This window comes from Pleurodeles waltl, chromosome 2_2, assembly GCF_031143425.1.
Source record: "Pleurodeles waltl isolate 20211129_DDA chromosome 2_2, aPleWal1.hap1.20221129, whole genome shotgun sequence".
In the NCBI taxonomy this organism is placed as follows: Eukaryota; Metazoa; Chordata; class Amphibia; order Caudata; family Salamandridae; genus Pleurodeles; species Pleurodeles waltl.
The window spans coordinates 204,606,866-204,623,735 of record NC_090439.1 but is presented as its reverse complement, the minus strand read 5'-3'; the positions used below and the strand labels follow the sequence as shown (position 1 = coordinate 204,623,735).

Sequence of the window (16,870 nt, the reverse complement as noted above, 5' to 3'; positions counted from 1 at the left end):
TATTGATGCTGCATTCACCATTACCAAAACACCCTTCCTGACAAAAAGGGGACGATCTCAACTGTATGTCCGGAGAGGGTAGAGATGACCAAAGATTACTTTAATGTTTAAATGGTTGACCACATGGCTAAATTAATGATGTGGAATGTTCACAGGATTGCCCAACTGGAAAAAAGGAGAAGGGTATACTCATACTTGAAAGGCTATAAGGTCTATATTGCCTTTCCACAAGAAACCCACATCTGGGGTAATTGTATACCCAGTCCACGCAACAATGGAGACGACAAGTTTATGCCACGTCCTTCTCGGTCAATGCCTGCTGGGTTTTAATTTGGGAGCCCTGGGTGTCCCCAATCTACATCGACATTACCTCATAGGCCCTGAAGGACGATATGTAACTTTATACTGCACTCTGGATGGTGGACAAATTTGTTTTATTAGCATTTATGCTTGTAACACTGACTTCCCCAGATTTTTACATCAATGTGGGCCGAACCACAGCACCGTACCTAGGGGCAGCTGTGATTGTGGCTGTGGACTACAACTGTTTTAGAGGGTAGCAGAGACTGACATCCTCCATGACAACACACCAAAACCCACATGACTGAAGAGCTCTATATTCTACTGAGAAAACTGCATCTATGGGACCTCTGGCGCGTCCGAAATCTTAATACTCAACAATTCTCCTGTTATGTTAAATGTGATTAGTTAAGTTAATGTAAATGTTATAAATAAGCCTTTCTGTGAGTATATATTGCTATTTATATAATGCAAACCTAGATAGTGAGCAGCAGAGCGTTGTGTACAATGTGGATGTAAGATCAAATACATCAAGCATGACTTAAATTACACACATTTACAGTTGTTTTTATTTTTTACAGGAAGATTAAGTGATCTGTTCAGAATCACACAATATTATTAAACAGTACACAAGTGAACAATCTATAACATGAACACAAATTAGCAGTAATTAACAGCATTTGGGGAGGGCACTGAATATTACAGAGGAAGAGGTGTGACATTCAGCAGAGATACAAAAAGACGTGTATTGTCATAATTATACAATACAAAATATATTTGCCCTTTTGGAAGTTTGTCGTGCTGTCTTCGCATTACCTTCGGACACCTGAATGTGCACGTCTTTGCTACATAAAATGTTTATATAAGTGATATCACAATTCTCTCCAACGGTCTACGACAAATAAAATGACTATTTTGTTTTTGTTTAAAAAAAAAAAAAAGATAACTTACCATGAGATCCTTCACTCTGTTACTTAGCTGATCTATAAACAGAATCGGAAGATAATGCACTGACTTCCCCAGTTGTATCCTGTGAAACACAAACTTGCATTGATAAATGGTTTGAACTTCTTTAATTTAATTTTTATGTAAAGATATATAACTATTATATTGACATATTAAATTATATTGTGCAATACAGTGACGCACTGTACTTCTATGCCAGGTTCAACATGCACTTAAAGATTGTCATCTCAAAATTATTTTTTTCCCTATTTACTTTCAACAGGTAAGAACGAGATATGCTTTAAGGGTCCATGCGTACTTATAAGCATAAGCGTTAATCTATTTTAACAAATACTGTGTATTTTGTCTGCCGGACTAACAGGAACCTCACCATTCTAAGTGTCCACATTGCCATTTCTCACTCAGTCGACCAGGTCTCTCGTCCATTCGTCCCTCATTGGTCCAATAGTCAATGGCATTAATAATTAGATTGTTGTACATTAGTGATGCTGTCTTATTTGGCGTATTCTCTGGGAGTAATCAGTTTTCAGGAGGAGATGATTATTCCATTTATAGAGAACCAATGGTGAAGGTATGCTTAAAAGGCCTGTTGGGCGACATGTTTTCTTTCCATTAGCCAACGTACTATGTGGGGGTGCCCAGTGTACCCATTTTTGTTTGTCTTGATAGTTAAACCCCTGGTGTGTTGGGTGAGATAGAACGCATTGTTGACAGGTCCTCTATAGAAGGATATGGGGTGAAATGTTCAAGGTGTATGGTGAATACTCAGCATACTATATATAACCTGGGATTCCCTCTTACCAAGTTCGCACCAGAACCAAGGAACGTGTCCCTGCTCGGGAAATCTCAATTGGTCTTCAAGTATTTTGGAATATACATTACCAGAGACCAAAACTAAAGTCACAGACAACTTGAAAGGGATCCTGGATAGATTTAGGGCAGATGTGGAGCATTGATGCTAGTTCCTCTGTACCTACTAGGCAGCGTTGTACTCTTTAAAATTATGTCCATGCTCAGATTCATCATATGCCCTATAAAAAGCTTTTTACTGCTATCGGAAACTTACTTCTTACAAAAGATGACAAGATATGCTCTCGGGACTCCATGGATTTCATGGAACAAATGTCATTTGGAGTCTATAATGGGAACTGTGCTCCCAGACATCTAAATATTTTATAGAGCCTCCATCTAGTGACGCTTAACAGGAACTAGCCTACCTGAGTGCTGTGATTTAAGAGAAATCTTCTTCAGATGATTAGTCGGGACCCGCTCATATAGTAGAACAAACTTGGGAAAATGGAGGAAAATTGACCGGCTGTCAGGTTCAGATAAGGGAGGAGGGGTTTGTGGTGGACCCTTGTGTGACTGCTAAACACTGAAAATTGGGACCATTGCCGGGGTTCCAGCAATAAGACAGACCAGAATATTCCACATGAAGAAATGGAGGCATAACTTGTGCTACTAAGACACTAATATTCAAAATATTTACGGCTCAGACACACACTGCATAAATACAGGGATCAGCTAGCCAATATACAAGAAAGTACTTGCTATGAAAACAGAATTCTAACTGAACCACATATTATTGTGCATTTAACACTAGACGAGGTAGAAATGGCCTGAAGGGCATTGAAGCAGTGCCCCCAGCCGGGGAGCATGCAAAGACCACCCCACACATGGAGCTCTTGATTAGACATCTTTATTCCTCCGCACACAATCACATACAATGTATAATTATGTCATATCCATTAATAACCACACTTTAGCACCTCTCAGACGGTTGCGCATTCTCTCCTCTAAGTTTGCCCAGAAGCGCCAGGGTCCTAGTGCACCTAGTCTCACGACACTACATCTTCCCTCTCGTTAAATAGAAAGTACAAACAAAATAATATCAGATCAATTCAATGAGTTGTGGAGGCACTTGCATTAGTCAACCAGATCACGTGGGGTGAGGCGATGAAACTACACTCTGATCTGCCATCAACGGTGCAGAGTCTAATCCTTGATCTGGACTGTCAGGTGGAGTCACCTCATTGAAGATTAAGGAGCTGACAAACATAGAGGTTGGTGTCTGAAATGTGATGAGTCCCATGTGATGGTTTTCCTGGGAATTTGGGCCGTCACCACGTGTCCCTTCCAAGACACCACTTTCAGAGGTTCAACATCAAATCGAGTGTCCATTTTCAGCTTTTGCTTATCTAGGACCCATCATCTTTTTCAAAGACGGTTGCATAAGCTCAGTGACACCGATCAGCACATGACTTAATTTTGCATTTCTGAGGAGTGTCCAAGGTCTGAACCCTATCAACATCCAAGGGTTGATACACTGTCCACTGTGGTAGATTGGTTCAAATAGCTCTTCCAAACAATAGGGTGGCAGAAGTCTCACCAGTTGTGGAGAGAGGAGTTTCAGTCTTGTCTCAGTTCAGTGCCCTCAATCGGCACTCGCTGAATTACTTTCTTGAGTGCGCCCATGAATCGTTCAAGGATGCCATTGGCCTGAGGCCACAGAGGTGTGCTTTTTTGATGCTTGACATTCAGCTTGAGAATGCTCGATCCCTCGACTGCTGAAGAGCAGGCCATTGTCTGACTTAAGAATGGTGGGTATATCCCACGTTGCGAAGATCTCTTACAGTAGCTCGGTTGTCATAAGTGGCTGACAACATTTACTCATCTAATGGAATGCATGAATACACATCAATGACTATCATGAGATGATGTCTGTTTCCCAAGGGCCCAAATAAATCAACAACTCTTTCCCAAGCCTGGGTAGGGAGGTCAGACAATGTCAATGGGTGTTGGGTTACTTTAGGGGAAAGACTGTTGCAAAGACAGAACTCTTTCAGTTCCCCCTCAACTTGTTCTTCTAGGCACTGGATCTACACTTGGTTTCTTAGAGTTCGTTTGGTGGCTATCATGCCATGATGTTCTTCTTAGGGTAGTTCAATGACTTGCTGCCGGAGACTCACAAGTATCACAATTCTTGAGCCTCTCAGCACAACACCTTCCTTAGTTATAAACAGTTAATCCTACACATTTTTGAACTTTTAAAATTCAATGCCATCCTTCAGCGGTCGAATGCTCTTCTTCCACAACTTGGTTGAAAGGATGTCTTTAAGAATGAGCTTGGTCTTGTCAGCATTCTTAGCATCCACCATCTGCTGAATGGACAGAGCGACTGGCCTAGTGTACCTCATAATGAAATTAATGTACTCTTCAGCTGTTTTGGATTTCAAGCTGTGTTTGTGTAGAGGTATTTGTGAAAAGTAATAAGCAGAGTTTTGATATTTACTTGGCGTGTGCACAATCATAGTCATGTTCATGCTGTCACAACCTACACTTCTCAATGCGAAGGGATGTCTTGGCTTTCATGTTTCCAAAAATAGTAAGCAGCACTTGGTGGTCTGTGAAAATGGTGAAGTGCTCTCCATACAGAAGAACAAACATTGTCACAGACAACAGCCAAACTCTTTTTCCAGCTTAAAATAAGCTGGTCTCAGGCATTCAGATAACCATTATGTTGAGCAAGGATTGTCCCCAGCCCCACCGGGCTACCGTCTACAATGGTTCAGTATGTAGCTTGGGGTTGAATTAGGCCATTTCAGTTGCATTCTCCTTCGTATGTTGATCTTTTTTAAACTCTGATCACATTCTACATACAATTGAAAAAGAACATCTTGTTTTGTCAGCTCCCGCAGTGGGGCACTCACTGTAGTAAAGCCACAAATTTACTTTAAGCAATAACTGGCCAGGCCAAGAAGGATCGCAGCATAGTGACATCCTTTGGGGGACAAGGAGCTTACAGTGCTTGCACTTTATCTGGGTCAGGAGTCATTCCCCCCCATCAGAGAATATGTGCCCAAAAAATGTCAGCTTATTTTTATGAAACTCCCAATGGTCTGCATTCAGAGTGAGACTTGCACCCACAAGTAATTTGCACACTTGTGCAAGAGCTTTGTCATGCTTCTCACATGCTGCTTCTAACACTCACGTGTCATTGTTGCAGTTGAAATATGCATGACCAGTTGAACTATGGGACGTATAACATACTGAAATATTTCAGAAGCTGAAGACACTCCGAAGCACAATCTTTAATATCTGCGCAGACCAACAAGAGTAAAAAAAATTGGGTATATTCCTACTGTTCTCTTTCAGCTCGAGTTGATGATATCCCTTGTTCAGGTCAAGACGAGAATACTTTGGTGCCATTCAACTGCATGATCATGTCCGCTATGTTTGGCCACGAAGGTCGTTCTCTCTCAATCGCTTTGTTGGCCAGCCGCCTATCAACCCAGATGCGCACTGCACATTCACTGTCCTTTTTGGGCACCAGCACTGTGGGCGAAACCCATGGCATAGGACCAGTGCAGCACTCAATGATGTCATGTTTCAGCATCGTTTTTAGTTCTTTCTCAACAACTTCCTGAAAATGAAAGATAATTCTTCAGTGCCGCTGAACAACAAGGCGAATGCCCTCAATAATATGAAGTTTCACTTTCATTGTTTTGAGTCTGCCAAGGCCATGGAATAACAATGAAAAATAACTTAAAATTTCAAACTGGGTGTATAAGTTGTGAGAGAACAGGGCTGATTGCAGAGGCCCCCTAACTTTTTGCCCCCATTTTCCACTTTTTGCTGGTGTTTTCCTGACTCTGAAGGTGCCCTGTGTACTGCTAACCAGTCCCAGGGCCTGTGCTCTGTGTAAAATCGGTATGCAAATTAGGCTAATTATAATTGGCTAAGTCAACCTACCTATAAGTCCCGAGGGGTGTGTTTAGGATTTTTAGCCAGACCAGTGGGTGGGATCAGCCAGATGTAACCTCCAAAAATCACTTTCAGCCACAATGGATTTTGTGAGGAATGTTGCTCCCTAGGATTGATTTTTGCCACACTTCCCAGGAAGTGGTCATCCCAGGGGGAAGCACCCTGCCCCTGATTGGAGAACCAGGCCCCCCCCCCCGTTTTTCACCCAGGAGCAAGGATAAAACTGGCAGGCCTGCACCCACACCTCAGATCCCTAGCAGATTCCAACAAGGAAGAACTACAGGAGAAGAAGGACTGCCCTGCTGGACCCCTGACCTGCACCTGGACACTCCACTCTAGAGGACTGCACCAGCTGCACACTTGGGCTTCACCACTAAAAGGACTTTACCTGTCTTCTACTGCTTCAAGAAAGGACTCCCTGTTTGCTACAGGTACAAAGGAGCTGCCCAGAGTCCCCTGCATCAAGTCCTGCAAGCATAGCCCAGCTGACCAGCTCCAGTGGCCATTTGAGGATTCTGACCAGGTGCATTCTGGGAATTGTCGTCCCAACTCCCAAGGAGAAACTCAGAGCTTCTGGAACCTTGGATCAAGTTGTGGACACTTCAAGGACACAAAAAGGACCTCTGGAAGAAGATCCAGAAGTTTGGAGACGTTTGGAGCAACTCCATAAGTTGAAGAGGTGCATTGTGGGAGTTGTAGTCCCAGACCCCAAGAGGCCCACCAGAGCCTCTGAACCCTTGGCTGGTGCTGTGGACCACTTTACTGAATCAAATACTTCTGAAAGTAAGTCTGAGAGTGTTACCTCATGGGTGGCCTGAACTCTGGACTTTGTTCCTTTCCAGTGTGACCATTTTAACCCTTTGAGCTCTAGTTGCTTCTATGCGCTAGAAAGCAAAAATTCTTTTAAAAAAATCATATATCTGGTTCCCCTTCTCCGATTTTATTCGTTTTGGTGTCATTTTAAAGATAAATATATTTCTAATTTTTATAAATTGATTTTGGATTTGTAAACTTTTTCCTGTGTTTTATTTAATTACTGTTATGTGATATTTGTCTCCTAAGTTAAGCCTTGTCGCTCGTTGCCAAGCTACCAAGGGTTGAGCTGGGTTTAATTTACTGAGACCTAACTGGACCTAAGTGGAGGTTAGTGGCCTATTGCTAAGTGTATGTACTTACCTGCCCTTACCAATAACCAATTTTCCAACATTGTAAATGAGAGATATCAGTCCCATGTCAGCAGCAGTGGCAAACTGAGCAGGCATGCACTGGACGAAGTTCATGGAAGTACATGAATCTGTGTGGTGGGTACCTAAGGTACTTACACCTTATACTACGTCCAGGTATCCCCTATTAGTGTAGTGTAGGCAGTGTCTAGAAGCCAGGCTCTCTAGAGGTATGCGAAGATGAGCAGTCGGGGCTGATCTAGGAGACATGCAAAGCTCATGCATCACTCCCCTTTCCATTGTCCAGTTTCACGCCAGAGCAGGGACTGGGTGTCCCTGAACCGGTGTGGACTGGTTTGTGCACGAAGGGCACCAAATTTGCCCTTCAAAGCAAACAAGTGGCTTGGGGAGGTGGGGGGCTATCCCTCCCAAACCTGTAACACCTATTTCCAAAAGGGAGAGGGTGTTGCCTCCCTCTCCCACAGGAAATCCTTTGTTTTGCCTTCCTGGGCTTGATCAGATCAAGCAGCAGGAGGGCAGAAACCTGTCTGAGGGATGGCAGCAGCTTGGGCTGCCTGGAAAACCCTGTAAGACTGGTGGTAGCAATACTGGTGGTCCTCTAAGGAGCCCCCAGAGTGCATGGAATCTTACAACCAATGCTTGCAACAGTATTTGGGTATGATTCCGACATGTTTGATACCAAACATGTCTAGGTTCGGAGTTATCATTATGTAGCAGGACATAGGTAGTGACTTATGTCCAGTATAAGCGTAAAATGGCGTCCCCGCACTCACAAAGTCCAGGAAAATGGATCTGGAGTTTGTGGGGGCACCTCTGCTAGAGCAGGGGTGCCCTCACACACAGGTACTTGCACCCCGCCCACTGGGTTGAGAGGGTCTGCCATAGGGGTGACTTACACTGACCTAGTGAGAGACCTGTAGTGAAAAGGGTGCATGCACCCTTTCACGCAGGCTACGATGGCAGGCCTACAGAACACTTTGCATGGCCTCCCTATGGGTGGCATAATACATGCTGCAGCCGATAGGGATCCCCTGGTACCCAAATTCCCTGGGTATCTAGGTATCATATACTAGGGACTTACATGGGGGCACAGAATGCCACATGTGGGGTGAAAAAGGTTTCAGCAAACAAGTTTACAAAGAGAGAGCATAATCACTGGGATCCTGGTTAGCAGGATCGAAGTGAACACAGTGGAACACACTGACAAACAGGCAAAAAGTGGAGGTAACCATGCTAGAAAGAGGTTACTTTCCTACACTACTCATAGTAGTTTGGTGGTACAGGCAGCTTTAGCCTCCCATGATATTGAAGCTCTACCACATGTCCCATCTGTTAGAGATTCCAGAAGTATGGATGTTTGTGGAAGGCCTATCTTTTCCTCCACGAGTTCTGTCTTACATTCTGTGAATCCGTCTTGCGTTCTTGGACGTTTCTCACATTCATTAAGAGGACTCACTGGCAGACATTTTGCCTGCACCTTCAGAGGACATCAGGAACACTCTAGCTCCTATGATTCAAGATGGTTAGCAGGCAGCTAAACGAATCATTTGCTACAATATGGATACTACTGACTCTAGGCTGGGCCATGGCCTCATCAGTGGCACTACGTCGCATAGCGTGGTTAGGCAGTTCAAGCCGCATTAATTGACATGCTTTTTGATGGTGCTCCTTTATTGGGTGCATAGGCTGACTTCACTGTAAGCCATTTTTGTGACAGTAGAGGTGGAACAGCCAATTAGCTTGGTTCCTTTCTACCCTTTGGTCTAGTTAATACCTCCTGTGCGGGCAGATGAGCCATGCTTTGGCAGTTTCATGAGACCTTCTCTTTTCTATGTCTGTTCCACCTAATGGTGGCACCCAGGGGGAGTTCCTAATTTCAGCAGGTGTTATATTTCCTTCAATTATTAAGTATATAGTACGGGTATATTATCCTAAAGCCCTATGAGGGAGATTTCATGCTTGATGTTTCAAGGCTTCTTTTGTTATTATTCTTTATTATGTGGTGCAAAAGTGGTAGTACTCCACTTCATGACTAAAAACGACAGCTTCTTAGCTGTTTATCTCTTTGATCCTTAACAACAGAGGCAATGTTTACTTAACTCTGAAAAAGAGCGGGTGCTCAAGAGTTGACACCTTCATGTTATGTATCTTACTCCAAGCAGAGTACTGTTTGTGTGTGTGAGTGTGTATATATATATATATATATATATATATATATATATATATATATATATATATATATATATATATATATATATATATATATATAATTAAAGAGCAGTCCTGTGTTCCTTCCAGCGCTCGCCTGACGAGGTTGGATATCCACTCCAGAAGAAATTCAAAATCTGGCACTCCATGCAAATCACTGGCCTTTGTTTATTTCAAAAAATCCATTAGACAAAACATAGGGCAACACGTTTCAACCATCACGGTCTTCTTCCTTGGCCCTTTTTACAAAAATACAACAGAAAAGATGTGGCCCATCCCACTTGCTATATATACACCCTCATCCATAGACATAGAAAAAATCCTTTTTTTTTTTCTGTGTACATGGAAAGATGTCAAATTCTGATATTATATTTTTAAATATCCATTTCATATAACCTTCCCTTTTAGAGTAATACGGATATATAATAAACAATAACACAAATAATTGGATGAGCCACTCTGTAAAACAATAAATCATCAAATTAGAATTCATGTAGGCCTTTCAAAAATAAAGGATAACCTAACCTGACATTATTACAATTTGCCCCTGCCTTTACACCATCAGACTAATATATATTGAAAATGTCACTTACCCAGTGTACATCTGTTCGTGGCATTAGTCGCTGCAGATTCACATGTTGAGCACAGTCCGCTGCCTGGTGTTGGGCTCGGAGTATTACAAGTTGTTTTTCTTGGAAGAAGTCTTTTTTGGTCACGGGACCGAAGGACTCCTCCCTCTTCGGCTCCATTGCGCATGGGCGTCGACTCCATCTTAGATTGTTTTCCCCGCAGAGGGTGAGGCTGGAGTTGTTTGCTATAAATAGTGCCCATGCAATGGAGTGAATACGTATGTACATAAAAAGTTTATAATAATTATTTACAAATGTACAAATGTTTAAGATTTAAGATTTACTTCTAAACGGCTACAGGCTTCCCGGGGAGGCGGGAGGGCACATGTGAATCTGCAGCGACTAATGCCACGAACAGATGTACACTGGGTAAGTGACATTTTCAGTTCGATGGCATATGTTGCTGCAGATACACATGTTGAGCATAGACTATAAAGCAGTTACCTCCCCTAAAAGCGGTGGTTTAGACTGTAGGAGTTGAAGTAGTTTGGAATAATGTTCTTAGTACAGCTTGGCCCACTGTAGCTTGTTGTGCATTTAGTACATCTACACAGTATTGTTTAGTAAATGTATGAGGCGTAGACCAGGTTGCAGCCTTACATATTTCGCTCATAGGAATGTTTCCTAGAAAGGCCATTGTAGCACCTTTCTTTCTGGTTGAGTGTGCCTTTGGTGTAATAGGCAATTCTCTCTTGGCTTTAAGATAGCATGTTTGAATACATCTGACTATCCATCTAGCAATGCCTTGTTTAGAGATTGGATTTCCTATGTGTGGGTTTTGAAAAGCTATGAACAGTTGTTTTGTTTTCCTGATTAACTTTGTTCTGTCAATGTAGTACATTAGTGCTCTTTTGATGTCTAATGTATGTAGTGCCCTTTCAGCCACGGAATCTGGCTGTGGAAAGAACACTGGTAATTCTACTGTTTGATTTAAATGGAATGGTGAGATTACTTTTGGTAGAAATTTTGGGTTTGTTCTTAGAACTATTTTATTTTTGTGTATTTGAATAAATGGTTCTTGTATGGTAAATGCCTGTATTTCACTTACTCTTCTGAGGGATGTGATTGCAATGAGAAATGCGACTTTCCACGTTAAATATTGCATTTTACAGGAATGCATGGGTTTAAAAGGTGGACCCATGAGTCTTGTTAAGACGATGTTAAGGTTCCATGAAGGAACTGGTGGTGTTCTTGGTGGTATAATTCTTTTTAGCCCTTCCATGAATGCTTTAATAACTGGTATTCTAAATAGAGACGATGAATGAGTAGTTTGTAGGTAAGCAGATATTGCTGCGAGGTGTATTTTTATAGATGAAAAAGCGAGGGTTGCTTTTTGCAAATGTAGTAAGTATCCCACTATGTCCTTTGTAGAGGCATGCAATGGTTGGATTTGATTGGTATGGCAGTAGCAAACAAATCTTTTCCACTTAGATGCATAGCAGTGTCTAGTGGAAGCTTTTCTAGCTTGTTTTATGACCTTCATACATTCTTGTGTGAGGTCTAAGTGTCCGAATTCTAGGATTTCAGGAGCCAAATTGCTAGATTCAATGATGCTGGGTTTCGATGCCTGATCTGTTGTTTGTGTTGTGTTAACAGATCTGGTCTGTTGGGTAGTTTGACATGCAGTACTAGTGAAAGGTCTAGTAGAGTTGTATACCAAGGTTGTCTTGCCCATGTGGGTGCTATCAGTATGAGTTTGAGTTGGTTTTGACTCAATTTGTTTACTAGATATGGAAGGAGAGGGAGAGGGGGAAAAGCGTATGCAAATATCCCTGACCAACTCATCCATAGAGCATTGCCTTGTGATTCGCGGTGTGGGTACCTGGATGCGAAGTTTTGGCATTTTGCGTTTTCTTTTGTTGCGAACAAATCTATCTGGGGTGTTCCCCAAATTTGAAAGTAATTGTTCAGAACTTGGGGGTGAATTTCCCATTCGTGGACTTGTTGGTGATGTCGCGAAAGGTTGTCTGCTAGTTGGTTTTGGATCCTTGGAATAAATTGTGCTATTAGGCGAATGTGGTTGTGAATCGCCCACTGCCATATTTTTTGTGTTAGGAGACACAATTGTGTTGAGTGTGTTCCTCCTTGTTTGTTTAAATAATACATTGTTGTCATGTTGTCTGTTTTGACAAGAATGTATTTGTGTGTTATTATGGGTTGAAAGGCTTTTAACGCTAGAAATACTGCTAACAGTTCTAGGTAATTTATATGAAATTTTGTTTGGTGTACGTCCCATTGTTCTTGAATGCTGTGGTGATTGAGGTGTGCTCCCCACCCTGTCATGGAAGCATTTGTTGTTATAACGTATTGAGGCACTGGGTCTTGAAATGTCCGCCCTTTGTTTAAATTGTTGCTGTTCCACCATAGAAGCGAGAGGTATGTTTGGCGGTCTACCAACACCAGATCTAGAAGTTGACCCTGTGCTTGTGACCATTGTGATGCTAGGCACTGTTGTAAGGGTTGCATGTGTAGTCTTGCGTTTGGGACAATGGCTATGCATGATGACATCATGCCTAGAAGTTTTAGCACAAATTTTGCTTGTATCTTTTGGTTTGGAAACATAGCACTTATTACCTTGTGGAATGCTTGAACTCTTTGTGGACTTGGAGTGGCAATTCCTTTTGATGTGTTGATGGTTGCCCCTAGATATTGTTGTGTCTGACACGGTTCGAGGTGGGACTTTGTATAGTTGATGGATAAACCCAGTTTGTGAAGGGTTTGTATGACATATGTGGTGTTGTTTGTGCACTTTCTTACTGTGTTGGTCTTGATTAGCCAATCGTGTAGGTAAGGAAACACATGTATTCGTTGTCTCCTGATATGTGCTGCTACTACTGCTAGACATTTTGTGAATACTCTTGGTGCAGTTGTTATTCCGAATGGCAACACCTTGAATTGGTAATGTATTCCTTTGAATACGAACCTTAGGTACTTTCTGTGAGAAGGATGTATCGGTATATGAAAGTACGCATCTTTTAGGTCTAATGTGGTCATGTAATCTTGCTGTTTGAGCAGTGGAATGATGTCTTGTAGTGTGACCATGTGAAAGTGGTCCGATATGATGTAGGTATTTAGTGTCCTGAGATCTAATATTGGTGTTAATGTTTTTTTTTTTTTGGAATTAGAAAGTACAGGGAGTAAACTCCTGTGTTTTCTTGTTGTACTGGTACTAATTCTATTGCATCCTTTTGCAGTAGTGCTTGAACTTCTAGTCCTAAAAGTTCTAAATGTTGTAGTGACATTTTGCGTGTTTTTGGAGGGATGTTTGGTGGGAATTTGTGGAATTCTATGCAATAGCCATGTTGGATTATTGCTAGTACCCAATTGTCTGTTGTAATCTGCTGCCAAGATTGGTAGAATTGGCTTAGTCTTCCCCCCACTGGTGTTGAGTGAAGGGGTTGTGTGACTTGAAAGTCACTGTTTAGGTGGAGGTGTTTTTGGAGTTTGGAATTTTCCCCTACTCCTTGGGAATTGACCCCCTCTATATCCCCTGAAACCTCCCCTTTGGAATGAACCCTGATAGGGTGTGGTTCTTGTTTGTTGGCTGGTGGTGTCTGTGGGTTGGCCACGAAACCCCCCTCTAAATGGAGTTTTTCTAAAAGAGCCTCTGCTCTGCGGGGAGTAGAGTGCGCCCATGGCTTTGGCCGTGTCTGTGTCCTTTTTAAGTTTTTCAATGGCTGTGTCCACTTCAAGGCCAAAAAGTTGTTTTTCGTTGAAGGGCATATTAAGGACAGCCTGCTGGATTTCAGGTTTGAACCCTGAAGTGCGGAGCCATGCGTGTCTCCTTCTGGTGACAGCAGTGTTGACTGTTCTTGCTGCAGTATCGGCTGCGTTCATTGAAGAGCGGATTTGATTGTTCGAGATCGTTTGTCCCTCTTCAACTATTTGCTGCGCCCTTTTTTGGTATTCCTGGGGAAGATGGTCTATGAGAAGTTGCATCTCATCCCAGTGTGCGCGGTCATATCGGGCTAGCAGCGCTTGAGAATTTGCGATGCGCCATTGGTTGGCTGCCTGTGATGCGACTCTTTTTCCTGCCGCATCAAATTTTCGGCTTTCTTTGTCCGGAGGTGGGGCGTCGCCAGATGTATGGGAATTTGCTCTTTTGCGAGCTGCCCCTACTACTACGGAGTCAGGTGGTAACTGCGAAGTAATAAACACTGGGTCTATGGGTGGTGGTTTATATTTCTTATCCACCCTTGGGGTGATGGCTTTTGATTTTACAGGCTCTTCAAAAATTTGTTTGGCGTGCCGTAACATCCCTGGTAGCATTGGGAGACATTGATATTGGCTATGTGTAGCTGAGAGGGTGTTAAATAAAAAATCATCCTCTATAGGATCGGAATGCAGTTGGACATTGTGGAATTCTGCTGCCCTAGCCACCAGTTGCGAGTATGAGGTACTGTCCTCTGGCGGTGACGGCTTTGTGGGGTATGAATCGGGATCATTGTTCGGCACTGGGGTGTCGTATAAGTCCCAAGCGTCTTGATCCTGATTATCTTGACTTATAGTAGTTTGCGCTGGTGAGTGCATTTGTGGCGGAGTTTGTGCCGGCGATGCCTGTTGTGGTGGAGAGGGCGGAGGCGTGACTTTTTTAACCACTTTGGCTTGTGGTTGTGCGTCATCCTTGAGAAATCCGATCCTTCTTTTTCTTATTATTGGGGGAAGGGTTGATATCTTCCCTGTGTCTTGTTGGATGTACAGTCTCTTTTGTGTGTAGTCTGATTCTACACTTTGGAGCTCTTGTCCACATCTGTGCATCTGGCCACTTATTCCTTGTTCCTCTGTGTAGGAAGGAGGTTTGGAACTTTTCGGCGCCGAGAGAGAATCTTTTTTCGGCTTCGGTACCGACTGAATTTTTGTGGCTTTCGGCAGTGTGTCTCGGTGCCGATGTTTTTCGGTGCCGGCATCTTGTTTTTGCTTCTCGGAGCCGCTATCTCGGCTCCGAGGTTGCTCCATGGCGGTCCCTCGACCGGAGTCGGGTGTCTTCGCTATGGGCGTGCCCTTTTTCGGCGCCTTCGACGGGTCGCCGGTTTTATGGGTCGAGCCATGGCCTGTTCGACGTCTTACTCACTGTTTGTTGTTGTTGTTCGACGTCGGAGTCTCCGGATTCTGAGTCCGGAACCGAGAATGTTTCCTCTTCGTCGTCGAAACGTTGTTTTGTCGGCGTGGACGCCATTTGTAGACGCCTGGCTCTTCGGTCCCGGAGTGTTTTTCTGGACCGGAAGGCTCGACAGGCCTCACAGGTATCCTCCTTGTGCTCGGGGGACAAGCACAAGTTACAGACCAAGTGCTGATCTGTATAAGGATACTTACTGTGACATTTTGGGCAGAAACGGAACGGGGTCCGTTCCATCGGCTTCGGCGTCCACGCGGTCGGGCCGACCAGGCCCAGATGGGGGATCGAAGCTACCCCAAAGTCTTCCGATGATCGGTGTCGATGTACCTAACTATCCCGATACCGAACGGAACAATACCGACGCTTTCTTCCGAGATTCTGACTAACTTTCCGAACCGAAACACGGAGCGAAAAGGAACACGTCCGAACCCGACAGCGGAAAAAAACAATCTAAGATGGAGTCGACGCCCATGCGCAATGGAGCCGAAGAGGGAGGAGTCCTTCGGTCCCGTGACCAAAAAAGACTTCTTCGAAGAAAAACAACTTGTAATACTCCGAGCCCAACACCAGGCAGCGGACTGTGCTCAACATGTGTATCTGCAGCAACATATGCCATCGAACATATATATATATATATATATATATATATATATATATATATATATATATATATATATATATATATATATATATATATATATATATATATAAAAAACTTACCCAGTGGACATCTGTTCGCAGCATGTAGTGCTGCAGACTACTCACATGCTGTAGAAAGCTGGCTCTGTATATACTATCTCAAAATGAGAGATAGTGTGCACAGAGTCCAGGGGTTCCCCAAGAGGCTTGACAGAGGCAACAATAGATCATACTAATGCTCTATTTGTGGTAGGGTGGTCGAGCAGTTAGGCTTATGAGAGGGTAGTATTAAGCATTTGTTGTACACACACACTCAATGACTTAACTCGAGGCCAATAGGTTTTTATATAGAAAAATATTATTTTCTTAATTTATTTTAGAACCACAAGATTCAAATTGCAGGTAAGTACATTAAAAGTAAGGTACTTTGTATAGTTATAGTTAGAACTTTGAACCAAAACATTTATGTACACAATTTTTCATAAAATGGCAATAAGCTATTTTAAAAGTGGACACAGTGCAAAACTCAACAGTTCCTGGGGGAGGTAAGTACAGTTAGGTTAAAGTGGTAAGTAAACCACTTACATGTTCAGTCTCCGGGGCATAGGTAGCCCACCGTTGGGGGTTCAAGTCAACCCCAAACACCCAACACCAGCAACACAGGGCCTGTTAGCTTCAGAGGTCAAAGAGGAGCCTAAATAACATGGACGCCTAAGGAGACAGGGGGTTCTCCGGTTCCAGTCTGCTGGCAGATAAGTACCTGTGTTCCCAGGGAGCGGATCAGGGGGGGTTAGTAGAGCACTGGGGTCCCAATTAGGCACAAAAACACACCCTCAGCAGCACAGGAGCGGCCAGGCGCAGTGGCAAAAAGGGTGTCAGGTTTGCAATAGATTTCAATGGAGGGAACTGGGGGTCACTCAGACGTTGCAGGCAGGGCACAGGGGGGTTCCTCTGGCCAAGCACCGACTGGGCAAGGGTGAGGGCCGCCTGCTGGTCACTTTTGCACTGGTGGTCGGTTCTTCATGGGCCTGAGACTGCGGGTGCAGTGCTTCTTCCAAGCGTCG

At 43.3% G+C, this 16,870-nt stretch overlaps 1 protein-coding gene across 1 annotated transcript in view; it reads right to left on the bottom strand.

Annotated features, from left to right (window-relative positions):
• Positions 1-16,870, bottom strand: part of CLPTM1L (CLPTM1 like) — a 1,089,711-nt gene that overhangs the window by 941,316 nt on the left and 131,525 nt on the right. The window contains exon 5 of the mRNA XM_069219638.1: positions 1,252-1,330. Coding sequence (XP_069075739.1) covers positions 1,252-1,330 — 79 coding nt within the window. The remainder of the gene's footprint in view (positions 1-1,251; positions 1,331-16,870) is intronic.